The following is a 22,576-nucleotide window of genomic DNA, read 5'->3' as shown; positions in this document are numbered from 1 at the left end:
TAATTTAAACTGGGTCCTCCATTCCTTCCGTGTGGAGGATTCTCAGACACATTAGCTTTGCAGCATACTGTAAGGGAGTTTTTCAAGACATGATAAATCTGTGAATGAAGTATTTATCAAAAGAACAAGTTTCACAATAATGTTTTTTACAGGAAATTCACGTTCTGTGTATAGGTTATGCTTCTTATGCTTGAGGTTGAAATTACCACTTTATCTTTCTTAGTTTTAAAGTTGTTTGGTGTCGACCAGCAGAGTATCTGAGCTTAGATTCCTTGTGGCATTGCCAGCCTGCTCCTAGTTATGTTGTTTATATCTTTTCATTTGTGGCTTCACAACTCCTACAGCACAGCTGTAATTTGTTTCTTAACAAAAATAAGAAACTTCACAAAGGTTTTGTGTATTATCACACCCAAAGCAAAACTAAAATATGGTTAGGTTTGAGCACAATGTATATATTACATATTTCTTTTTTTCCCGTACTTGTATAAAATAAATAAGTGGTGTTTGCAGATAGATGGCAATAAAATGTAATTCCCATGATATTAAAAATAGGTATTCATTTTATTCCAGGTTCTTGTTAAGCCACTTGGGGATAAAGGATTTCTTTTGCTGCTTTCCCCTTTGCAAATGGCTTCCCCCTATGGTATGTATACGTGTAATTGGTACAGAAGAGGCTCAGTTTTTATAGTATTTAAACCCTAATGTGTTAATTGCATCTTATATGCAGCTGAATATATTTCCATCCTTTTTTTTTTAACATCAACCGGTAAAAACCTTTGCAATTAACCTCCGGTCTAGAACAGTGCTGTGCAAAAATAATTACTAAAAACTTATAGAAAACGTAATTTTTTACTTGGAGTACATAAAATATCTAGTTTCCTTAGCCAGGAGTATCATAATTGTTGCTATGCTCAAAGATGTGGAGAGGTGTGCGGTCAGGACAGCTGACTTCGGAGCACAGGGCTCACGGTTCGATCCCTGGCTCCAGCGGCAGCTCAGATTAGCACTGTGTGACTGGGCAATAGCTCACTTAATTTCCACAACAGCCCCCAGCGACTTGAGACGCTTAAGGGTGAGTAGTTTGCGCTTTACAAATATGGATTTATGTATTTCACCGGTAACCTTTACATTTAATTTGACTATAGTGCTCTTTTTCATTACTTATTATTATTCACAGTCTGGAACCACCTGTCTTGTCTTTTTCAAGTTAACTTTGTCAGCCTGTGGGTCATACATTTGTTTTTTGTCAGGATTGACTGTTTTGATCTGTTGATGAATATTCTCCATCCATATGCCTTGACCTTGTTCATCGTACAAGATCTATGAATGATGCTAGTTGAACTCCTCTTGGAAAATTGTTTACAACAAGAAATATCTTGTTTCAGAAAAATCTTTTTATGTCCATCCGAAACATAGTTTTATTCAACTAAATTAATAATCAAAGAAGCCTTACCAAATATAGGGGCAGTTGTAGTTTGAGACTTTAATTCATGAATTCAAAAGAGTGAAAAGAAAAGAAGGAATGTAGATGAGTAATACCTTTTACGAATAATGAAGTGAACCAAACCTCTGAGACAGCCATGGAACTCTAGAAAATCATGTTACAATGCTGCATACTCCACTGTAATTTTCTCTTTGTGGAGCAGAAAATGTGAACGCTGAGCTTCACAGCCTTTCATTGATATTCCTTCAGAAAACATTTTATCAATGTTTTGTGGCTTCGCTAAAAATGTTTGATGTCTCTTGAGGCTTGGAACCTTTTTTGATTATCATTGTTGAACAATTTGCCCTTTCTTTAGTTGGATTTTTTTGCCTTTTGCTGACACTTAGTTTTACTGGCTATTGAACTCTGTGTACTTTACCCTAGCTAATCAGTGTTAGTGTTTGTGCTCCTCCTTTCAACAAAATGTAATTGGTACACACCTGATTTGCATATTAATGTAACTATAATTCTCTAGTATATGGTACCATGGTATGCGGAGGACCTGGAAATTAAATGTCACAAGCGGACTGAAGCCCCAATTATGACATCCAGTACAGTGAAAATGTAATCATTACTGCTTGCCTGCTACCAGTAGCCAGGCTGTGCAGGTTTTAATTGCAAATTCGACCTGTCAAAATAACACTTTTTGACAGGACCAAACCTTCCTTTTACAAATTTATAAGTCACCCTAAAGTAGCTCATAAGGTAGGGAGTATGAAATGTAAAAGTTGACATGTAATAGTTTAAAGTTAAAATGTCCTATAAGCTATTTTCATTGTTGCATGGTTGGTTGTTCCACAGGAAAGCCCTGGTATGCAATATCAAATACTAGTAGTGTATCTCAGGAATGAGACTAGCTAAAAGAATAATGAACATTTTAAATCCAGTTCAATGGTGAAGTCAGATTTTTCCTAAATGTCACAGAAAAGTAACCTTTACAAAATAACCTTTACAAAATAACCTTTACCCTGACTGAAGTCCGTGGAAGATACATTTTCATTTTTCTCTCCCACCTGGCCCAGCCAGCAATTGGCATTTAAATAGGCCTGAATGAGGTGACAATTTGCTCCCAGGAGCAAACAGTCTGACTGGAATTGGCAAAGATGATCCATCTGAACTTGATAGATCATTTTTTACATTAACGGGTCAAGTACTGCTTGAATGTCACATCCTGCTTGCCAGTTCTGTTAGAGTTCTTCACATGACAGTGTGCACTTCAAATGGGCCTTAAGTGTCACAGGCTACTGTTAGCTGGCGTTAGGCAGGGCCCTCTGTCTTGCACCCAGCTAGACAGGCCCCAATCACAGTAGACCTCTTTTTGACTTTACAGTGTCAGAACCTGTTTAGCACATCTGATTGGTTTACATATAACGTTTAGGGTGCCGTCAAAGGGCGAAGCCGTAAGCAGGAACAATTCTTGTGTATTCCATGTCTGGTTACTGAAAACTCAGCTTTGTTCTGTAAGACCAATGTCTCTGAGGTTGTTGTGGGTACAGTGACTGTGTAAAACTGAAATTTGCTGTTAGATGTGGGAAGACACTAGGATTACCATAGTACACTTCCTACGCACACCGCCAGCCCTCTGAGCCAAAGTTTAGTGTGGCTGAAGACTTCAGCCGTCTTGAAAATGCCCAAAGTGGGTAAGGTTAGCCCACAAAACCTTTGCCTCATTGGTTAGGGCATCATTTCCATTCACTAGCTTGTGTCAAGACAAAAAATGTGGCATCTCCTGGCACCTTCCTCAGAACAATTTATGAGCCTGAAAAGTAGAAGAGGACTGAACCTGCTGCTAGCCACCTGAAAAGAGCCCTGGAGGACTGGACCTGCTCTCCCTTGCACCCAGGACAAAGGAGTGAACTCCCAAGAGTCATAAGGTTGACCTCCTGTTAAAGCTAGAGGGACCCAACAAGCCACAAGAAGTCTTTTACTGCAACTGCCCAGCTAACCATTGATAACAAGACCTGGACTGGACTCTCCTGTTAGCATCTGCCTGCCAACCTGTGAGTTTTTAAGTCTCTCCTCTTAGGTCCTAGGGGCCTTTAGAAGTGTACTACAGGATTGTAAAGGACTACAGTTAAAAGGTAAAATCGTTTACCAGGCTAGACTACTGATGCACTTTGACTTGATGTGCCCTGGGTCCCTGCCAATCAGGTTCCCAGAGCCTGTGTACTTTCTCAGAACTGTATCTTGTAAACCCAATTGGCACCTCTCTGGCCACATGCCAGTCCCTTGTAAAAGCTACCATGGGTACCAAGGGCACTGTTGCCAGGGAAGGCCTCTAAGGGCTGCAGCACTTACTGTGCCACCTTCAGAAAACACAGAAAACACACACACACACACCCCCCCTCCTTTCCTGGGTGGGGGTGGTCACACCTCCCCCAGGCCAGGAAGACCCATTTGTGGCAGACTAGCTTCAAAGACATTGCCCCTTTGTTACGCGACCCTCAGCCTCTCCTGCTATCAGGAGCAGGCCCCCTTCCTGTCTCCCCTCCTTTTCGGCGGGAAGACAGGCCGGAAAAATTAGCGCAGCCCAAAAGGTGTGCCAACCCCACCCCTCAGGTGGGGGAGGCGAGGTGAAGCCCACTCTTCAGTGCCTGCCATTCTACAGATGGCAGGCACTCTCCAATCAAAATTAGGTAATGTGCCCACTCCCAAAGAGTGAGGCACAATCCCTTTTGATCCCCTGAAGGGGTTTAGAGACACATCTGTATTGCTCAAGCTTTGTGTAGGAATGAAAATGTTACCTTGATTTAAAGCTGTCAGCCTTTTCTGTTGTCCATTTAATTTATAGTTCGGTATAACCCAAATGAAGCTTAAACACACAGATTTTGAAAAGATTTGTAGTCACTCTAAGGTCAATAGACCATTGGCTACTGACCTCGAAACCCCTAAAATACCCCCTAAATACAGTATTCAGGGGGCAGCCCTGAACCAAGAAGGCAGACTCCTGCAACCTAAGAAGGACGAAAGAAGACGCCCAGCAGAGGAGAATCCAGAGAATAACTGATTTGGCCCCAGGGCTACTGGCCCGTCTACAGTTTCCATAGATCCTGTGCCAAAGGTCGTCTTGTCCTGCAGTCAGCGACCTCCAGAACCTCTGGGAGGACTGACTGCCATCAACAAAGACTGGATCTCCTGTGAACAGCAGCTCTGTTCAAAAGAAACAGCCAAGAAAGACTCCGAGCCTGCTGAGGGCACAGAAACCCGAAGCCTGGAACCACCGCTGCACCTAACTCCTATGGCCCGCTGGTGCCAGCGAGATACCCCAGCACTCCAGAGTCCGAGTCCACTGTGGGTTGACCCCTTCAGGACTCCCCAATGTAGCTTGCAGCCTCTGCACTGAGACCCCCCCCCCCCCGGGGTGGCCGGGTAGGGTGTAATCCGACACCAAAACAGCACCCTGCACCCAACTGCCCCTGCGCTGCTGAGGGTGCACTTTGTGTGCTAAACCGGATCCCCCTTTGCCCTGAGCCTAACACCAGGAGCTTTGCTCCCACAACCTTCCGGTCTGCTCGTGAGCAGCCACTAACCGGAGACCCCCTATCGCCCATTGGATAACCTTGGGTCTCAGCACCGGGCCCCCTAAGTGCCGCTGAGGGTGTTCTGAGAGTGCAAGCTCGACCCTGGGGGAACCCTGGTTCTTCCCCAGAATACCAACTCCCACAAATAAGTACTTACTTGCAAACCGCTAACTTTGTTTGAGTCATGTGTGCTGTAGATACACATGCTTTGCATAGTCCCGCCATCCTGTGTTGGGTCCGGATGTTTTCAAGTTGTTTTTCTTCGAAGAAGTCTTTCCTAGTCACGAGGTAAGGTGTCTCCTCCTTTCGGTGATAGTGCGCATGGTCATCGACTCCATTCTTAGATTGTTTTTTTGCCGCCATCTGGTTCGGACCTGTATTGCTGCACTCCAGTTTGAAACTGTTCTTTGGGTTCCCCTCGACGCGCAGTTCTCTATACCCTCGACTGTATTGTTTCGTACGTGCTTCCCACTTATCCATGTATGGTTGCGACTCCAGGACCCACTTTTTGATCGGTAAACTTTGTGGACCCGCTTGGGGCCTAACCATGCCGAGTCAGTTCTGTCGATGGATCGGACTTCGTTTAAATTCTGTCCTCGGTGCCACTCTCTAAGTACCCTCACACCGACTCACACAGAGTGTAAAACGTGTGCTTGCCTCCAGAGCACAAAGAAGAAGACTGTGACGCTTGCAGATTGTTCTGATCAAAGACAACTGTTCGTGATCGTCAAGAGCTGCCGCGCCAAAGCATCGAAGACACGCCGGACATCTTCGGTGAAGACTCCAGTCAGGAAGACATTGGGGCATCAGCGGCAGAGGAAGAGGGAGCCTTCTCTGAGCAGGACTCCGACTTGGTGCTCAAGATAGACCTAGATGCCAAAGAACTGTCTCAGGGACAAGGTGACGTGAGTACAGACGACCCATTGTCCCCCTCCCCCCCCCCCCCCCCCCCCCCCCCCCCCCAAAGTATTCAGAAGAATCACAAGGCTTGTGCACCACCTCTGCCTTCTGGCCAAGGTAGGCACCGAGATGACGTTTCCAACACCCCGCCTCCAGGCTTGGATCCGAAACACAAAGTCAAGCCTTCCAGCTCGGTACCGAGTCATCAAAAGTCCTCCTTGGAACCGAAAACATCCGGTTCCAAAAACAAGTCCAACCAAAATCCTCCATGCCGAAAGTTAAACAACCCTCAGAGCCAAAACCTTCCGCTCTAAAGGACCAGCTTACGCGGGCACCGAAACAGAAATACACCCCTTCGGATCCGAATATAGACATTGCTCCATTAACACCAGTTCCGAAGCAAAAGTAGATGTATATTAACCCTTAGACTGGCCGTATTCACACCAAGCCGCCTCACAATCGCAAGCTTCCGGATGAGGCCCCTTCTTACAAGATCCCTTTAAAGAGGAAATCTGTTGCTACAAGTCCTTTGCATCTCCCATCACCACCACCTCCACAACCTTTTTCTCCACCTGAGAATCCCTTGCAAATTACATCTAAGGATTCTCCACAATCTCACCATGACGATGATGTGGTGATGTATCTCCCAACAGATCCATGGACAGATTATACAGTTGATCCCCCAGCAGATAATGATCCCCCAGCAGATAATGATCCAGACCTTTACCCAGCCAAGCCATGTCCTCCAGACAACAATGCATCCCATCAAGAACTTATTGCCAGGGCTGCACAATATCATGGTTACATGGTTACATCTTACATAAAGAATCACTAGAGAGATTTTTTGTTCAAAACTTTAGGATCCACACACAGTTCATCACAAACACTTCCCATGCTTAAAGGCATGATGAGACACGCTCTTGAGATGCTAGAGTTGACAAAAAATATATGGCTTCCCTTACATGCCCCATATTTATCAAGGGCCAGTTACCATTAGATTCTCTAGTAATGTCCAACGCTCATAAGCGGGCGAATTCCCAGACATCAGGATATGCTCCTCTGCCAGATAAGGAGTCCAAGTTAATTGACGCTTCTGTCAAGCACATAGCTTCTCAAACTGTGAATGAAGGTAAACTCATTTCTAATTCCTCTATACGTTGTTCTCTAGATGCTGCAGACACTGCGGCAAGAGAGGTTAATACTAGCATGTTGCTCAGGAGACACGCTTGGTTAAGAATTTCTGGGTTCTAGCCTGAAGTTCAACAATCCATCCTTAATACACCTTTTGATAAAGAACATGTCTTTGGTCCAAGCGCAGATCAAGCGTTAGAGAAAATGAAAAGCGACACTGAACTGGCCAAGTCTATGGGAACGCTCAAGTCTCCATCCAACAGAGGCTCCTTTTGTCGCTCCTTTTACAGAGGACGGTCTAAAACGCTATCCCCTGACCAGAATACCTCAATATATAAAGGTAACAACCAGTCCTCTCCCTCCAGAGGATTTTTTTCGAGGAGATTATAGAGACAACAACTTCAAAGGTAGGGGTAAGGGCAACACACCACATATCTCCCATTCCCCATGTAAACAATGACTTGCCCACGCTTCCCCCTGACAACACCACACCCGTCGGGGGAAGACTTCAACAATTTCTCCCTGTTTTACAGTCCATAACAACAGATAAATGGGCGATTGGAATTATCCAATATGGTTATTGCCTAGAGCTTACCTGCAATCCCCAAACATTCCACCTTGATACCACAAATTGTCTCCAGAACACCTACAATTGCTAGACCAAAAAGTTCAATCACTTTTACTAAAAGGAGCAATAGAGCAGGTCCCAATACAGTAGTGGTCTTTAAACTGTGGGGCGGGCCCCCCAGGGGGCCCCAGTGATCCCAGGCAGGGGCGCCAGGCACTGCCAAACAGCATTGTGCTGATAACAGTGCTTTATTTTAAGCTGATAAGCCGCTCTGTAATTGGCCATCACTAACAAGTTTTGTCATTTATATCCTGGCTGGGAGAAGGTTTCAAAAGGAAAGAGACTCCAAATATTCTTCAAACCCCTCACCCCGACTTCTAATAGGAACACTGTGGATACTTGTACCTGTTAGTAAGGCCTGCCTGGCCATAGTATAGTATGTTTGGCAATCATGTATTTGATTGCATTTTTAAAATGGTAACCAAACCTAACTGCAATGTTTAAATATGTATAGACATATTTAAACATTGCCAATTTAATATAATAATTTTGAAAAATTCTGAGGGGGTCCCACATTCTCCCCCCCCCCCCCCCCTACACCCCACTTGAAGACCACTGCAATACAGTACCAGGGCTCGGGGGTTTACTCTCTGGATCTTCTCATTCCGAAAAAGGACAGTTCCCGAAGGCATATTCTGGATCTCAGAGAGTTGAACCATTATATACTGTCAGAACACTTTCACATGGTGACGCTTCAACAGGTACTCTCACTTTTACAAAGAGCAGATTTTATGTCTACTCTAGATTCAAAAGATGCATATTTTCATGTTCCAATTGATCCGGCTCATCGCAAATACCTCATATTTGTGATAGCAGGCAAGCATTATCAGTTATCGGTGCTTACCCTTCGGAGTGAGTACAGCGCCCAGAGTTTTTACCAAATGTCTGGCAGTAGTCGCTGCTCATATCAGAAGATAGCAGATTCACATCTTCCCCCATCTAGATGACTGGCTTATCAAAGCCAGCTCTCACCAGAACTGTCTACAAATACACAGAGATCACAATAGTTCTGTAGTAGGGGATCTCTGTGATAGTCATAATCTAGTGAATAGTCCCGCCCATGTGCGGGGACCCCGGAGCAATAAAAAATAATCTCTTAAGGTGTCAAATCATGCAGACCTGCATCCACCTTTAAGAGAGAATTTAATTTAAAGACAGATAATGCAGCCTATACCCACAGGCTACACTGTCCAGTACTTCAACTAGAATTCCACCAACATCCACAAACCGCACTGCCTGTCCAGCTTTTCTCCACAAGGGAAAAACACCCTGCCTCTCCCAGCAAAAGCCTCTGGAATGATAGAGAGGAAGGAATGGACAGACAAGCCCCATAGGCTGCCATTATGTGGCTCAGAACAGGATACTGTGCCTTTAAGAAAACTTTCCAGAACTTTCCCAGTATCCCAGAATGCACAGCAGGTCCCTTTTACTTTCAGTTCTTTTTTCCGGCTCCTGCTAGCAGGACCCTGGAGCATTGAGCTCTCCCTTTTCAAGGGTTTATTGGTTACTTTTCAAGTAATAGTAGTTAGTAAAGTCCTTTCCTTCTGGTGTTGTCAGCATGCCTGGCTTGTTTGACAAGTGTCCTGATTGTGAAAGGAAAAAGGCTAAGTCAGACCCACACAGGGAGTGCATCGTCTGCCTTCCCCAGTCCCACGTGCCGGAGGAGTGTGAGATTTGCCGCTCTGTTTCAGCCAGGACCCTGAGAGAGAGGATGAAAATCAGGCTCCAGGTCCTGGAGGACAGAAGACTGAAGGCACGAGGTGGGTCTGGAGGGGCTGATTCTGCCCATGCTGAGGCCTCTGGGGGGCTCCCCAGGGGCAGGAAGACCAGCAAGCGTCCCCACTCCCCGTCGAGGGCGTTGGCGGCGTCGAGGGGGATGACTACAGTCTGTTCGCCATCTCCCCAGGGCTCTGGGGAGAAGCGGCGTCGACGATCGACGTCGAAGGAGCTGAACAGACCGCCGTCGACGGCATCGTCTGCGACGACGCGGTCGACGTCGCCATCAAGCCATCGGCGTCGGGATCAGACCCGGCGTCGGCGCTCGCCGTCGAGGGGAGGTCGCCGATCGCCGTCGGCGAAGAGACGAAGGTCGCCGTCGAGGGGCTCCTCGATGTCGCGAGCCAGCCGACACCCGGCGTCGAGGCGGCGGTCGACGTCGAGGAGATCGACATCACGGAGGAGATCGACGTCACGGAGGAGATCGACGTCACGGAGGAGATCGACGTCACGGAGGAGATCGACGTCACGGAGGAGATCGACGTTGAGGAGGTCGAAGTCGAGGAGGTCGACGTCAAGACGGCGCAGGGGGAGCCCTGACGCCAGGAGTAAGAGAGGAACCGCGTCGCCGGGATCGGTGTACTCCGTGGTGTATACACCTCCTCCGCCTCTGCCAACACCGCCTCCGCCTCCTCCTCCTCCACCGCCAACACCACCACCGCCTCCACCACTGCCGCCGGTGTCACCGCCTCCACCGCCCCCAATACCACCTCGCACGCCGTTGGGGGCCACCTGCGGTTCCGCTACGGTCGGTCTCCCTGCCCAGGTATCCGACTCCACCGCAGGGGACGCCAAGGCCGCGACACCCACGGTCGCCGGGCCCAGCTAGACCGGCGGACAGGCCAAAGCCGAGGAGGTCGCGCTCCCGCTCCTTCAGGAGGAGAAGGTCGCGGAGTCGTGGACGGTCGTCGACGTCGGGACGACGCCATAGGAGGCACAGGTCCAGGTCGCGCACAAGGCCCTCGGCCAGGGATTTCTCACCGACGCTGTCGGACTCACCGGGGACTAGGGTGTCTCCGGTGGATGATCTGGTCTCCTTCCAGGAGGTGCTGCTGCGGGGGGCAGCCAAGTTGGGCATCACGGTGACGGTACTGACACCCACGACGTCCGTGATATTTGAGACTCTACACAAAAAACACTTGTCTCGCCCCCTGCTACCTCTAGTGCCGGGACTGGTGGAACCCGCGTTGGAGTTGTTCCTCACCCCCGCGGTGACGAAATCCGCTCCCTCGCGGCTCATGAAAAAGTATCGGGCCCCGGACCCTGCCTTTTTACGGATGGACCCGAAGCCGAACTCGGTCATCGTGACGGCAGCGAGGAAACAGCATGCGACTGCACCTTCATCGACGGTCTCGCCTGACCAGGAAAGCCGCTGGCTGGACTCGGCGGGCAGGAAGGTGTGTGGGACCGCGTCTACCACCATGAAGGCGGCAAGTGCGGGGGCGCTGTTGGGACGTTACGACCGGGCCCTGTGGGAGTCCCTCCAACAGTATCCGGACCTGCTGCCCCGGGACAGGAAGGAGGACTTCCTGGAAACGGTGCGAGAGGGCATGCTGGTTTCGAACCAGGTCATCAGTGCGGCAGCGGATGTCTCCTTGTTGGCGGTGCACTCTTACTGTCATGGTGTCCATCAAAGGCGGCACTCTTGGTTGCGCCTGACGTCGATCAAGCCAGAGGCTCAGCACAGAGTAGCCAATCTGCCCTTCTCGGGGGAAACCCTGTTTGGAAAACATGCGGATGATGAGATGGCCCGCATGAAGGCGGAGGCGGAGACCCTGACGGCTGTCGGGTTAGAGAAGGCCGAGAAGAAGCGCCCGTTTCAGAGGCGGTTCGGGTCTACGGGCAGAGGGCGTGGGCAAGGTTCGGGACAGCAGCAGCACCAACAGCAGCAGTTCCGGAAGCCCTTCCAGAAACGCCAGAGGGGTAGAGGAGGCCAGCAGGCTGCTACCACTACCAAGGGCCCAGCCGGGTCTCGGCCCTGAGCGACTACTTCCCCCTCAACCGTTACCCACTCCAGTGGGGGGAAGCATTCAATTTTTTCCGGCAGAGTAGAGAAAAATTACTCCGGACAAGTGGGTGCTGAATATTGTTTGCAATGGATACAGTCTTCGGTTTATCAGCCCGTCTCCAGCGATTCCGTCGGTAAGCTCTCAGTTTCAGCTGCGAGAGCTCCAGGCGGAGGCAGACATCTTGCTGAGAATAAAGGCGGTAGAAGAGGTACCTCTGTCTCAAAGGGGAAGAGGTCTGTACTCTCGGTTCTTCCTCGTTCGCAAGAAGGACAAGAACGAGTTCAGGCCCATTCTGGATTTGTGACAGGCAAACAAATGGATTCGCAGAGAGAAGTTTCGCATGCTATCGTTGCATCAGATTTACCCTCAGCTGCAACGGGGAGACTGGCTCTGTGCCATAGATCTACAGGATGCGTACTTCCATGTGCCCATCGCACGGAAGCACAGGAAGTTCCTGCGATTCCAAGTCGGCGCCAATCACTATCAATACACAGTACTGCCATTCGGGCTAAAGTCTTCGCCCAGGACCTTCTCGAAGTGCATGGCGGTGGTGGCGGCACACCTGTGGAGGAACAAGGTGTTTGTCTACCCGTATCTGGACGATTGGCTGATCAAGGCCTCATCCTTCTCGGTAGAGCAAGAACACTTCCGGTGGACGTGCGCTCTCTTGCACAAGCTGGGGTTACACGTCAACATGTCCAAATCGGTCCCGACTCCAGTCCAGTGCATACAGTACCTGGGAGCCTCCATCGATACGCGGTCAGCAAGCGTGTCTTCTTCGGAGGAGAGACGGTTATCACTCCTTCGGAAGGCTCAGGACTGCTCCATCGACGACAGTGAGGAAGGTGTCTTCGCTGCTGGGATCGATGGCCTCCTGTATCTTCCTCACGCCTGGCTGCACATGAGACCACTGCAGGAGTGCTTGGAGGATCAGTGGGATCAGAAGACAGGTTCTTGGGACAACAAGATACGGCTGTCTCTACATGCTCTTCAGTCTCTGAAGTGGTGGTGTTAGGCGGAAAACCTCCTCAGGGGGGTTCCCTTCCGCAAAGACATTCCCACGAAGAGTGTTGTGACGGATGCGTCTCTCCAAGGCTGGGGAGCGCATTCCGGGGACTTGCAGATTCAAGGAAAGTGGTCCCCGTTGGAATCGACGTACCACATCAATTTCCTGGAACTCAGAGCTGTCTTCCTGGCACTGAAGGCCTTCCTTCCGTCCTTCCATACCAACTCGCTGCTGATAGACGGACAATACAACCACTATGTATTATCTCAACAAGCAGGGGGGGTCGAGATCGCGCACTCTGTCGCAGGAGGCGCAGGCGATCTGGCACTGGCTTCTGGCCCGAGGACTGACTATTACGGCCACGCATCTGCCAGGGGTACAGAATGCTCAGGCGGACGCACTGAGCAGGCTGATTCAGGAAAACCACGAATGGGTCATAAACGACGAAGTACTAGGAGAAGTCTTCGCAAGGTGGGGGACTCCAGACGTCGATCTGTTCGCCACCGCCGAAAACAGCAAATGCCGAGACTTCGCATCCAGGTACTACCAGCGGGGGACGCTGGGGAATGCGCTATGGATCGATTGGTCAAACAGCTTTCTGTACGCTTTTCCACCCATTCCCCTGATTCCGGCAGTGCTCATCAAGCTGTCCCAGTCCAGGGCGCGGATGATCCTGATCGCCCCGGAATGGCCCAGACAGTGGTGGTTCACGGACCTACTTCACCGGTCTCTCCTCCCGTACATACGGTTGCCGTGCAGGCCGGACCTTCTCACGAAGTTCGGGGGGGCGGATGGTGCACCCCAACCTCTCGTCTTTGAGTTTGGCGGCATGGCTCCTGAAATAGTGCAATATGGCCATCTGAATCTACCAGAAGATTGTATGGACATACTGAAGGAGTCTAAACAGCCTTCCACTAGGACGTCCTATGCCTATAAGTGGAAGAGGTTCTGTATCTGGTGTAAGTCCAAGAACTTTGATCCTACGACATGTAAGGAAGATGTCATCCTTCCGTACCTTTTTGCATTTGGCGCAGTCTGGCCTTAATTTCCATTCCATTAAGGTTCATCTGGCTGCTTTGACTGCTTACAGGAAATGCCCTTCACAGACTTCCTTCTTTCAGATCCCTGTGGTCAAGGATTTTTTGGAAGGCTTGAAGAAAGTGTTTCCTCCTGTCAGACTTCCCTCGCCTTCCTGGGACTTGAATGTGGTGCTGTCCAGACTGATGAAGGAGCCTTTTGAACCCATTCACAAGGCTTCATTGCAGCACCTATCCTGGAAGGCGGCGTTCCTAGTGGCCATTACATCGGCCCGCAGGGTGAGTGAACTTCAGGCATTATGTTGTCAAGAACCTTATACTGTATTTCATGCTGCTAAGGTTGTGATGCGTACTCACCCTAAATTTCTTCCTAAGGTCATCTCTGATTTTCATGTCAACCAGACCATAACTTTACCTACGTTCTTTCAGAATCCCTCTTCGCCAGCGGAAAGGTCTCTCCATTCCCTGGATGTTCGGAGGGTGTTGAAATTTTATCTGGATAAGACCAAGGATATTCGTAGGTCAGACCAATTGTTTGTTAATTATGGATCAGTCGGGACCGGTCTCGCGACCTCTAAGCAGTCCATTTCTCGGTGGATTGTGTCCTGCATACAATTGTGTTATCAGAAGGCTAATAAGACCTTAGGGGGTAAACCTAAGGCTCATTCCACCAGAGGCAAAGCTGCCACGACTGCTTTGCTGCGTAATGTTCCGATTGCAGAAATCTGCAAGGCGGCCACTTGGAAGTCGGTCCATACCTTTGCTGCACATTACTGTCTGGACACGGATGCCAGGGCAGATGCTCAGGTTGGGCAGGCTTCGCTGCGAAATTTGTTCGCACAGTAGTGGTAGTGTCTTGTGTGTTCTCCACTGCTTTTTTTGTGTGGGGATGGGCTTGCCATTCTATTCACTAGATTATGACTATACACAGAGATCCCCTACTACAGAAGGAGTAGTTTCTTTTCTGTAACTCCAGTTCTGTAGTAGGGGTATCTCTGTGATAGTCATAAGCGCCCGCCCTCCTCCCCGGTGGAGAGATGAATATTCATGTAAGGAGTGCTACAGGTCTGGCGTGCTACGCCTTCAAAAAGAACTGAAAGTAAAAGGGACCTGCTGTGCATTCTGGGATACTGGGAAAGTTCTGGAAAGTTTTCTTAAAGGCACAGTATCCTGTTCTGAGCCACGTAATGGCAGCCTATGGGGCTTGTCTGTCCATTCCTTCCTCTCTATCATTCCAGAGGCTTTTGCTGGGAGAGGCAGGGTGTTTTTTCCTTGTGGAGAAAAGCTGGACAGGCAGTGCTGTTTGTGGATGTTGGTGGAATTCTAGTTGAAGCACTGGACAGTGTAGCCTGTGGGTATAGGCTGCATTATCTGTCTTTAAATTAAATTCTCTCTTAAAGGTGGATGCAGGTCTGCATGATTTGACACCCTAAGAGATTATTTTTTATTGCTCCGGGGTCCCCGCACATGGGCGGGACTATTCACTAGATTATGACTATCACAGAGATACCCCTACTACAGAACTGGAGTTACAGAAAAGAAACTACTCCTTCTCCAGTATTGGGGTGTCTTTCATAGATTCACATGCTTGAATATTCCCCGTCGTCGAAGTGGGAGTCCCACGGTACATAACAAAGCAATGTAGTCATAACCCAAGCCCATTAGGCATAAAAGAAAGAAAAACCATAGAGTTTTCACAGATAGACAACTTGTCACCTCTATAACATATCACTGTCGTTATGTTCTAGGCCAAATCCCGCCAATCAGGCGTCCGCATCCTCTAGAACTCTCTCCCCAGAGACTCAGGCTCTCAGATTTTCTACCGCACGTCGTGTGAAGGGAGTCTCCCTGAGCTTGCTCAGTTTTTTCTTCTCATACTTCACAGAAGACTGGGTTTATGATGTCTTCAACCAAGAAGTCCCTCTTCAGACCTTGTGGGAGCTGTGGTAAACTGAGACTTCATTCTGAAGATCCTCACAAAAAATGCATTTATTGTTTATACCCTGAACATCAGGTAAAAGACTGTAAAATTTGCAGAACCTTCTCACAAAAAACTTTGAAGGACAGAGAAGGGCGTCTCCTTCTGTGGCTACAGAAGTTAAAAACTTCAGAAAATCCTGTTTCTGATGTTGAGAGTGTATCTTCCATCCACACTGCTCCCTCTCTGAAAAGGTCCTGTGACTCTCAAAAGGTTTCTCCTAGACCTAAAGTGATGAAGAAACAGCATGGAGAAAAGATTTCTTCACAACCTTCTACTTTAAGAGGGGTGATTTCCCCCCCCCAGGAGTCTCTCTGTTTCATTGACGCCCCCGAGATCGGATTCTCAGGCGTCTAAGACTCCATCTGTGCAGTTTTTACCTCAGAAACTGCCTCTCTCGTCGACGAGCTCATCTACGCTTCCTCCGTCGACGAGAGCTGGCATCGTCGCATCTACGTCGACGACCTCGGCATCTATGTCTATGAAGCCAACCATGATCATGTCGTCGGCGTCTTCACCGTCGATGCTGGTGTCAGTTAAGGTGAGACCCATTTCATCGACTCTACCCTTAACTTCGTCGTCGACGACTATCAAGCAGAAGCAGAAGAAAACGTCGTCGACGGGTGCTTCGTCGTCGAGGGGTGCTTCGTTGTCGAAGAGTGGTTCGTCGTCGACGGCAGCTTCATCGTCGGCGGGTGCTTCGTCGACGAGGGTGGCCTCTTCGTCGGCGGTGGCTCTGCCATCGACAGTAGCTCTGTCGTCGACGATGACCTCGTCTTCGGCGGTGGCTTCGCCGTCGACGGTGGCTTCGTCGTCGACGGTGACTACGTCGTCGACGGTGGCTTCGTCGTCGACGGCTGTTCAACGTCAAATTTCAACACCAGCAACAACGGCGACGACTCCAACTCTGGATTTGCTACCATTAGAGACTTCAGCCTCTCTGCTTCAATGACGGCATTCGTCTCTGGATACCCTGCTGCCACTTAAAACACCTGTACAGCCTCCTGAAGTGCTGTTTTCTTCTGACAATGAAGACTACAAGGATGATAGATTTCGGGCTGCTCGCAGTCCTTCAGAACTTCTAATTAAATGTCAGGACTCGGATGATGATGACGAAGACTTGCAACAAGATGATTTCTCATCTTATGACACACGTCCAGTTCAGGAACCTCAAATGGCACAATTGCCTTCAAGTCATTTCCAATTTACAGTACATGCTGGATGATTATAATCGCTGTTTTCCGCGGTCTGGCCATACCACTCCAACGCCGCAGACACCTCAACAACCTGTTTTTCCTAGGGAAACAGTAGTCACACCTACATCAGTGCCCAGAGAACAATGTCTTGGAGTTCCTCCAATCCAACTGGAAGATATTGTCGAGGAACAAGATGATGACGCTGACAAGGAGGAAGGTGAGCTGGATGATGCTTCCCTCCTTTCTGACTGGGACAACTATCCGATTCAAACACCTTCTCCCGCTGATCCAGCCCCTTTGGATTCTCCCCCAGTTGACATTGGTGGTTTTCATTTGCTCATGGAAAGAGCAGCTCCCTATGACAACCAGAGAGGAGGATTGTTTCTTATATGACTTTAAGGACCAACCTCAAAAGCAGGTCCGCTGCATTCCGATCATTGATTTTATATGGCAAGAGGGCCTTAAATTGATGCAGACTCCTAATTCGATTCCAGCCATCCTTCCTAGGATAGACAAAAAATACAAAGCTCCTCCAAATTCTCCAGCCTGTTTGACTTCACAAACAAAGCCTGATTCTATTATTACTCAGGCAGCCCAACGCCGATCTAGGAACCCTTCATCTCCTTTGTCGGCACCTCTAGATCGCGAAGGTCGACGGCTGGATGGTATAGGGAAACATTTTTCCACTATGGCGGCAGCTACGGTTCGAGCGGCCAATTCTTTGGTGATCTTGGGCCGCTACGATCGCCAGATGTGGTCGGACATTTAATCTCTGATTAATCTCATTCCTGAATCATCCAGGCCAGAGGCTTTGAAGATTCTCCAAGAAGGAGAAAGAATTTCTTCGGAAATCATAGACTGCGCCATTGATGTGTCTTCTTCTGGCTTCCGTCTTTTGGCTGGTGCTGCGGTCCTCCGGCGTCAGGGCTGGTTACGGGCTACGTCCTTTCGTCAAGAGGTGCAAACAAAAATCCTGGACATGCCTTACGACGGCGAGTCCTTTTTTGGCCAGCATATAGATGATGCCCTTCAAGCCATCAAGAAGGACACTGACACAGCTCGTGCTCTAGAATCTTTACAGTTAAAAAAATAGCCTTTTCGAGGCGCAAGAGGTCGTGGTTCCTCTTCTTCCTTTCGTGGTAATTCCAACCAATACAGGCAAGGACAAAACCGCTATTCCTCACAAAACCAGCAATCTTATCGGCAGCAAAATTCTTCCAACTACAGACAATACAGAGGCAAATCTTCCTACAGAGGAAAGGATTCCTCAAAGAAACAATGACTCTCGCTACCCTCAGTCACGGACTCCTCCAAAACTTGGAGGTCGAATCTCCCGCTTCTTCTCCAAATGGTCGCAAATAACCACAGATCAATGGGTTCTCGATATTGTGCGCAGGGGACACGCTTTGGAATTGATAAAGATTCCTCCAAATACTCCACCAAGAGGTCCTCCTCCTGCACATTTGAAAGAGCTACTGAAGCAGCTAAACATTTTATTGAGAAAGGGCGCGATCGAAGTGGTGTCAAAACTACAGAAGGGAAGGGGGTTCTACTCAAGGTTCTTCCTTGTACAGAAGAAATCGGGAGAATGGCGTCCCATTTTGGATTTGCGAGCCCTGAACAAATACATAAAGACACAAACTTTCCGTATGTTGTCCCTACAAGAAGTCCTTCCTTTTCTCTCTCAAGGAGAATTCATGACCACACTAGATCTACAAGACGCTTATTTTCATCTTCCCATATTACCACGACACAGAAAATTCCTCAGCTTCAGACTGGCCGGACGAGATTTTCAATTCAAGGTCCTGCCATTCGGCCTTCGTTCTGCTCCCCGAGTGTTCACAAAAGTCCTTGCACCGGTGGCGGCTTACCTTCGCCTTCAAGGAGTTCAAATCTTTCCCTACTTAGACGACTGCCTTCTAAAGGCGAAGTCTTTCGAACTAGCGTCCAAACAAACTCTGTTTTGCAGATCCCTTTTCCAGTCTTTGGGCCTCACACTGAACTTAGAAAAATCTCAGTTGCACCCAGCTCAGAACAGATTGTTCTTGGGAGCCATTCTGGACACCACTCTAGGAAAAGCTTTTGTGTCGCACGAATGACGACAACATCTTCGCGATCTAGCGGCCTCTATCCATCTAAAAGAGTTTGTTTCTGTCCGACAGTTGAAATCTTTCCTAGGGATGTTGTCGTCCAACATTCCTCTAGTCCCTCTCTGCCGCCTGAAGATGAGACCTGTCCAAGAAGAACTGGACAAGCAATGGGCTCAGGTCTCGGGCACTTTCAACGACTTGGTCAGTGTCACCCATCGCTTAAAAAGAGCTCTTTTGTGGTGGACTCACGAAGATCATGTCTCCGCGGGGCGTCCTTTTCTAGCGGACACTCCACAATTTACCCTCACCACCGACGCATCTCTCGAGGGTTGGGGGCGCCCACTTGCAAGGCCTAACTGTGAAGGGCAAGTGGTCTGTTCATCAAAAGACGAGACACATCAACCTGTTAGAATTACTGGCCATCTTTCTGGCTTTAAAAGCTTTCAGAATCATCATTCACGGAAGCACGGTGTTGATCCGGACGGACAACACAACGTGCATGCTCTATATCAACAAGCAAGGAGGCACGAGGTCCGTTCTGTTGTCCCTTCAGGCTCAAAAGATTTGGGATTGGGCGATTCAACATCACATTGCCCTCACAGCAGTACATGTTCCGGGAGCGTCCAACATTCTGGCGGATTCCCTAAGCAGATCCTCCACGACCAATCACGAGTGGGAATTGCACCAACCCACTCTGGATCACATATTCCAGCTATGGGGTCCCCCGAATCTGGATCTTTTTGCAACCTATCTGAACCGGAAATGCCAGTTCTACGCAAGTTGGCTTCCTCAACCAAAGTAATGCGGGAATGCCTTTTTGATGAACTGGTCCACAATTTATGCTTACGCCTTTCCACCAATTCCTCTAGTCCATAAGGTTCTACGGAAAATGAGGAAAGAACCCTGTCGGCTCATCCTAATAGCTCCCCGATGGCCTCGACAAATATGGTTCACGGAGCTGCTGCTACTGTCTCAGTGCGAACCAATCATGCTTCGTCCTCTTCCGAATCTTTTGACCATAGAACACGGTCAAATTTGTCATCCCGATCCTGCGTCTCTACACTTAGCGGCTTGGAACCTGAGTACTTTGAATTTGTGAATTTGGACATCCCTTTGGAGTGCAGAGAAGTCTTAGCAAAGACTAGAGCTCCTTCTACTGTGAAAACTTATAAACTCAAATGGAAACGATTTTGTTCATGGTGCAGTGATGCCAAAATTCATCCCATACATTCCAAGCCAGAGCAACTTTTACCTTTCTTTTTGCACCTAGCAAAATCAGGCCTTTCATATGCTACCCTTAAAGTCTTTTTAGCGGCAATCTCACGATTCCGTCAAGATCGCTCTAACTCCCTTTACTCGTCAAGAGTAATGCAACAGTTCTTCAAAGGACTTTTTCGAATGTTTCCTCCGATACGTCGGCCTCCTCCTCCGTGGCATTTAAACATTGTATTGGCACAGCTCATGAAATCACCATTCGAGCCAATCCATAAGGTCAGCCTCAAACATGTCACGTGGAAGACTTCTTTTCTCCTAGCTCTTACATCCTCACGCCGGGTCAGTGACTTGCAAGCATTTACCATTAACCCACCTTTTCTTCAATTTACTAAGGACTCTGTCCTGCTTCGCACCAATCCGGCCTATATCTCTAAAGTGCCATCTGATTTCCACCTCAATCAGCCGGTTGTTTTAAAAACGTTTTTTCCTAATCCTCAAACTTTTGCAGAAAAGTCACTTCATTCTTTGGATGTCAAGAGATGTCTCAAATGTTATCTTCAAAGAACTGCTGCCATTCGTAAAAATGACCAACTCTTTGTCGCCTACGGACGCATGCGACAAGGTCATCCTGTCACCAAACAATCTATAGCACGTTGGATATCCTCTGCTATTACCTTTTGCCATCAACAAGCAGGAAAACCTCTTGCTGCTGCCGTGAAAGCGCACTCCACAAGATAGGTTTCTTCTTCTACTGCGCTTTTTGCTGGAGTCCCTCTTCAATCCATCTGTAGAGCGGCGACTTGGTCCAGCAGACACACCTTTACGAGACACTACTGTCTGGATGCTGCAGACAACACGGACACAGCCGTGGGACAAGCAGTCCTTCGTAATCTTTTTAAATAAGGTGAGCCTCTGATGCTTCCCTCCTCCTGCATACAAGGTACCTTTATTTATTATGTATATTAGATGTGTATATATATATATATATATATATATATATGGCTTCTATATGCATATAGTCTTCTGCACTGTATATGCTGTTGTTTTGATTCTTATGTACCTTTTATTATTCTGCTTCACTGCTCACTACTCTTATTCAAGCATGTGAATCTATGAAAGACACCCCAATACTGGAGAAGAACAAAAGTTACTTACCTGTAAACTGTGGTTCTCCAGTATTGGTGTCTTTCATAGATTCACATGCGACCCACCCACCTCCCCTCAGAGGCTCTATTGTGTATTTGACTTTGTCACTCTTGTGCTACGAAAATCTGAGAGCCTGAGTCTCTGGGGAGAGGGTTCTAGAGGGTGCGGACGCCAGATTGGCTGGATTTGGCCTAGAACATAACGACAGTGATATGTTATAGAGGTGACAAGTTGTCTATCTGTGAAAACGCTATGGTTTTTCTTTCTTTTATGCCTAATGGGCTTGGGTTATTACTACATTGCTTTGTTATGTACCGTGGGACTCCCACTTCGACGACGGGGAATATTCAAGCATGTGAATCTATGAAAGACACTAATACTGGAGAACCACAGTTTACAGGTAAGTAACTTTTGTTCATCTACTTCATCAACTGGGGTTCACCATCAATGCTCAAAAATCTCACCTGCATCTGTCACAGATAGTCTTACCTACGAGCCAGTCTGGCCACAGTCAAAGCCCTAGCCTCTCCGAATGTAGACAGAATTCGCAATATTCAGGCTATGATTCTACAGTTTCAACCAAACGAAGCTTTACCAACCATAGTGTTCATGTAACTGCTGAGAATGATGGTGTCTTGCATTTCAATTGTACCACATGCAAGACTTCACATGTGCCCCTACAAGAATGCTTTGCACGTCAGTGGAATCAGTCACAGGGTCAATTAACCGATCAAATGTTGGTAGATAGCCGTATCCATCGCTGTCTTCAGTGGTAGAACCCCCAAAACAAATCAAAAGGCTGGCCTTTCATCAACCTTATTCCAGAGATTGTGCTCACATCAGACGCCTCTCTAACAGGTTGGGGGGGGGGGGGGCTCATTGCAAAGGTTACACAAAACCTGGGCCTGTGGAGCAACAAGCACAAAAGTCTCCACATCAACTATCTAGAGTTTTTCTAGCACTCAAAGCTTTTCCAACTCACCTCATAGCCAAAACTATCCTAGTCCGAACAGACAACATGACAGAGATGTATTATGTGCAGAAACAGGGCCGGACACACTCTCTCCAACTGTAAACACTTGCTCAAGCCATTTGTAATTGGGCAATCCATCACAAGATTTATCTTCTGGCAGAACATCTCCCATCAAACTGCTGACCTCCTCAGCAGAAGGTGACAGCAAATGCACAGGTGGGAACTACATCCTCAAGTTCTCCTCCTTCCCTACTTTCAACAATAGGGTTTTCCACAGATAAACCTGTTCGCCACTGCCAAAAACGCAAATGCCCAAGCTTCGACTCTAGGTTCACAGACCCGCCCTCAAAGGGCAATGCCCTCCCTATGGATGAACTTGTCAGGGATATTTGCCTACGCTTTTCTTCCTCTCCCGCTCATTCCGTGTGTGGTTCGGAAGCTCCGGCAAACATCCCTCGCACTAATTCTAGTAGCTCCCACATGGGCC

General features: G+C 48.2%; 1 protein-coding gene across 4 annotated transcripts in view; it reads left to right on the top strand.

Moving 5' to 3' along the window:
• The window catches only part of TASOR (transcription activation suppressor), a 1,129,919-nt gene that overhangs the window by 542,194 nt on the left and 565,149 nt on the right, over nucleotides 1-22,576 (top strand). For all 4 annotated transcript variants that reach the window (XM_085624658.1, XM_085624660.1, XM_085624657.1 and 1 more), the window contains exon 12: nucleotides 571-643. In XM_085624658.1, the coding sequence (XP_085480784.1) occupies nucleotides 571-643 (73 nt within the window). The remainder of the gene's footprint in view (nucleotides 1-570; nucleotides 644-22,576) is intronic.

This window comes from Triturus cristatus, chromosome 9 (assembly GCF_964204655.1).
Source record: "Triturus cristatus chromosome 9, aTriCri1.1, whole genome shotgun sequence".
In the NCBI taxonomy this organism is placed as follows: domain Eukaryota; kingdom Metazoa; phylum Chordata; class Amphibia; order Caudata; family Salamandridae; genus Triturus; species Triturus cristatus.
Note: the sequence above shows the minus strand (reverse complement) of the source record. Positions and strands in the feature narration are given on the sequence as shown.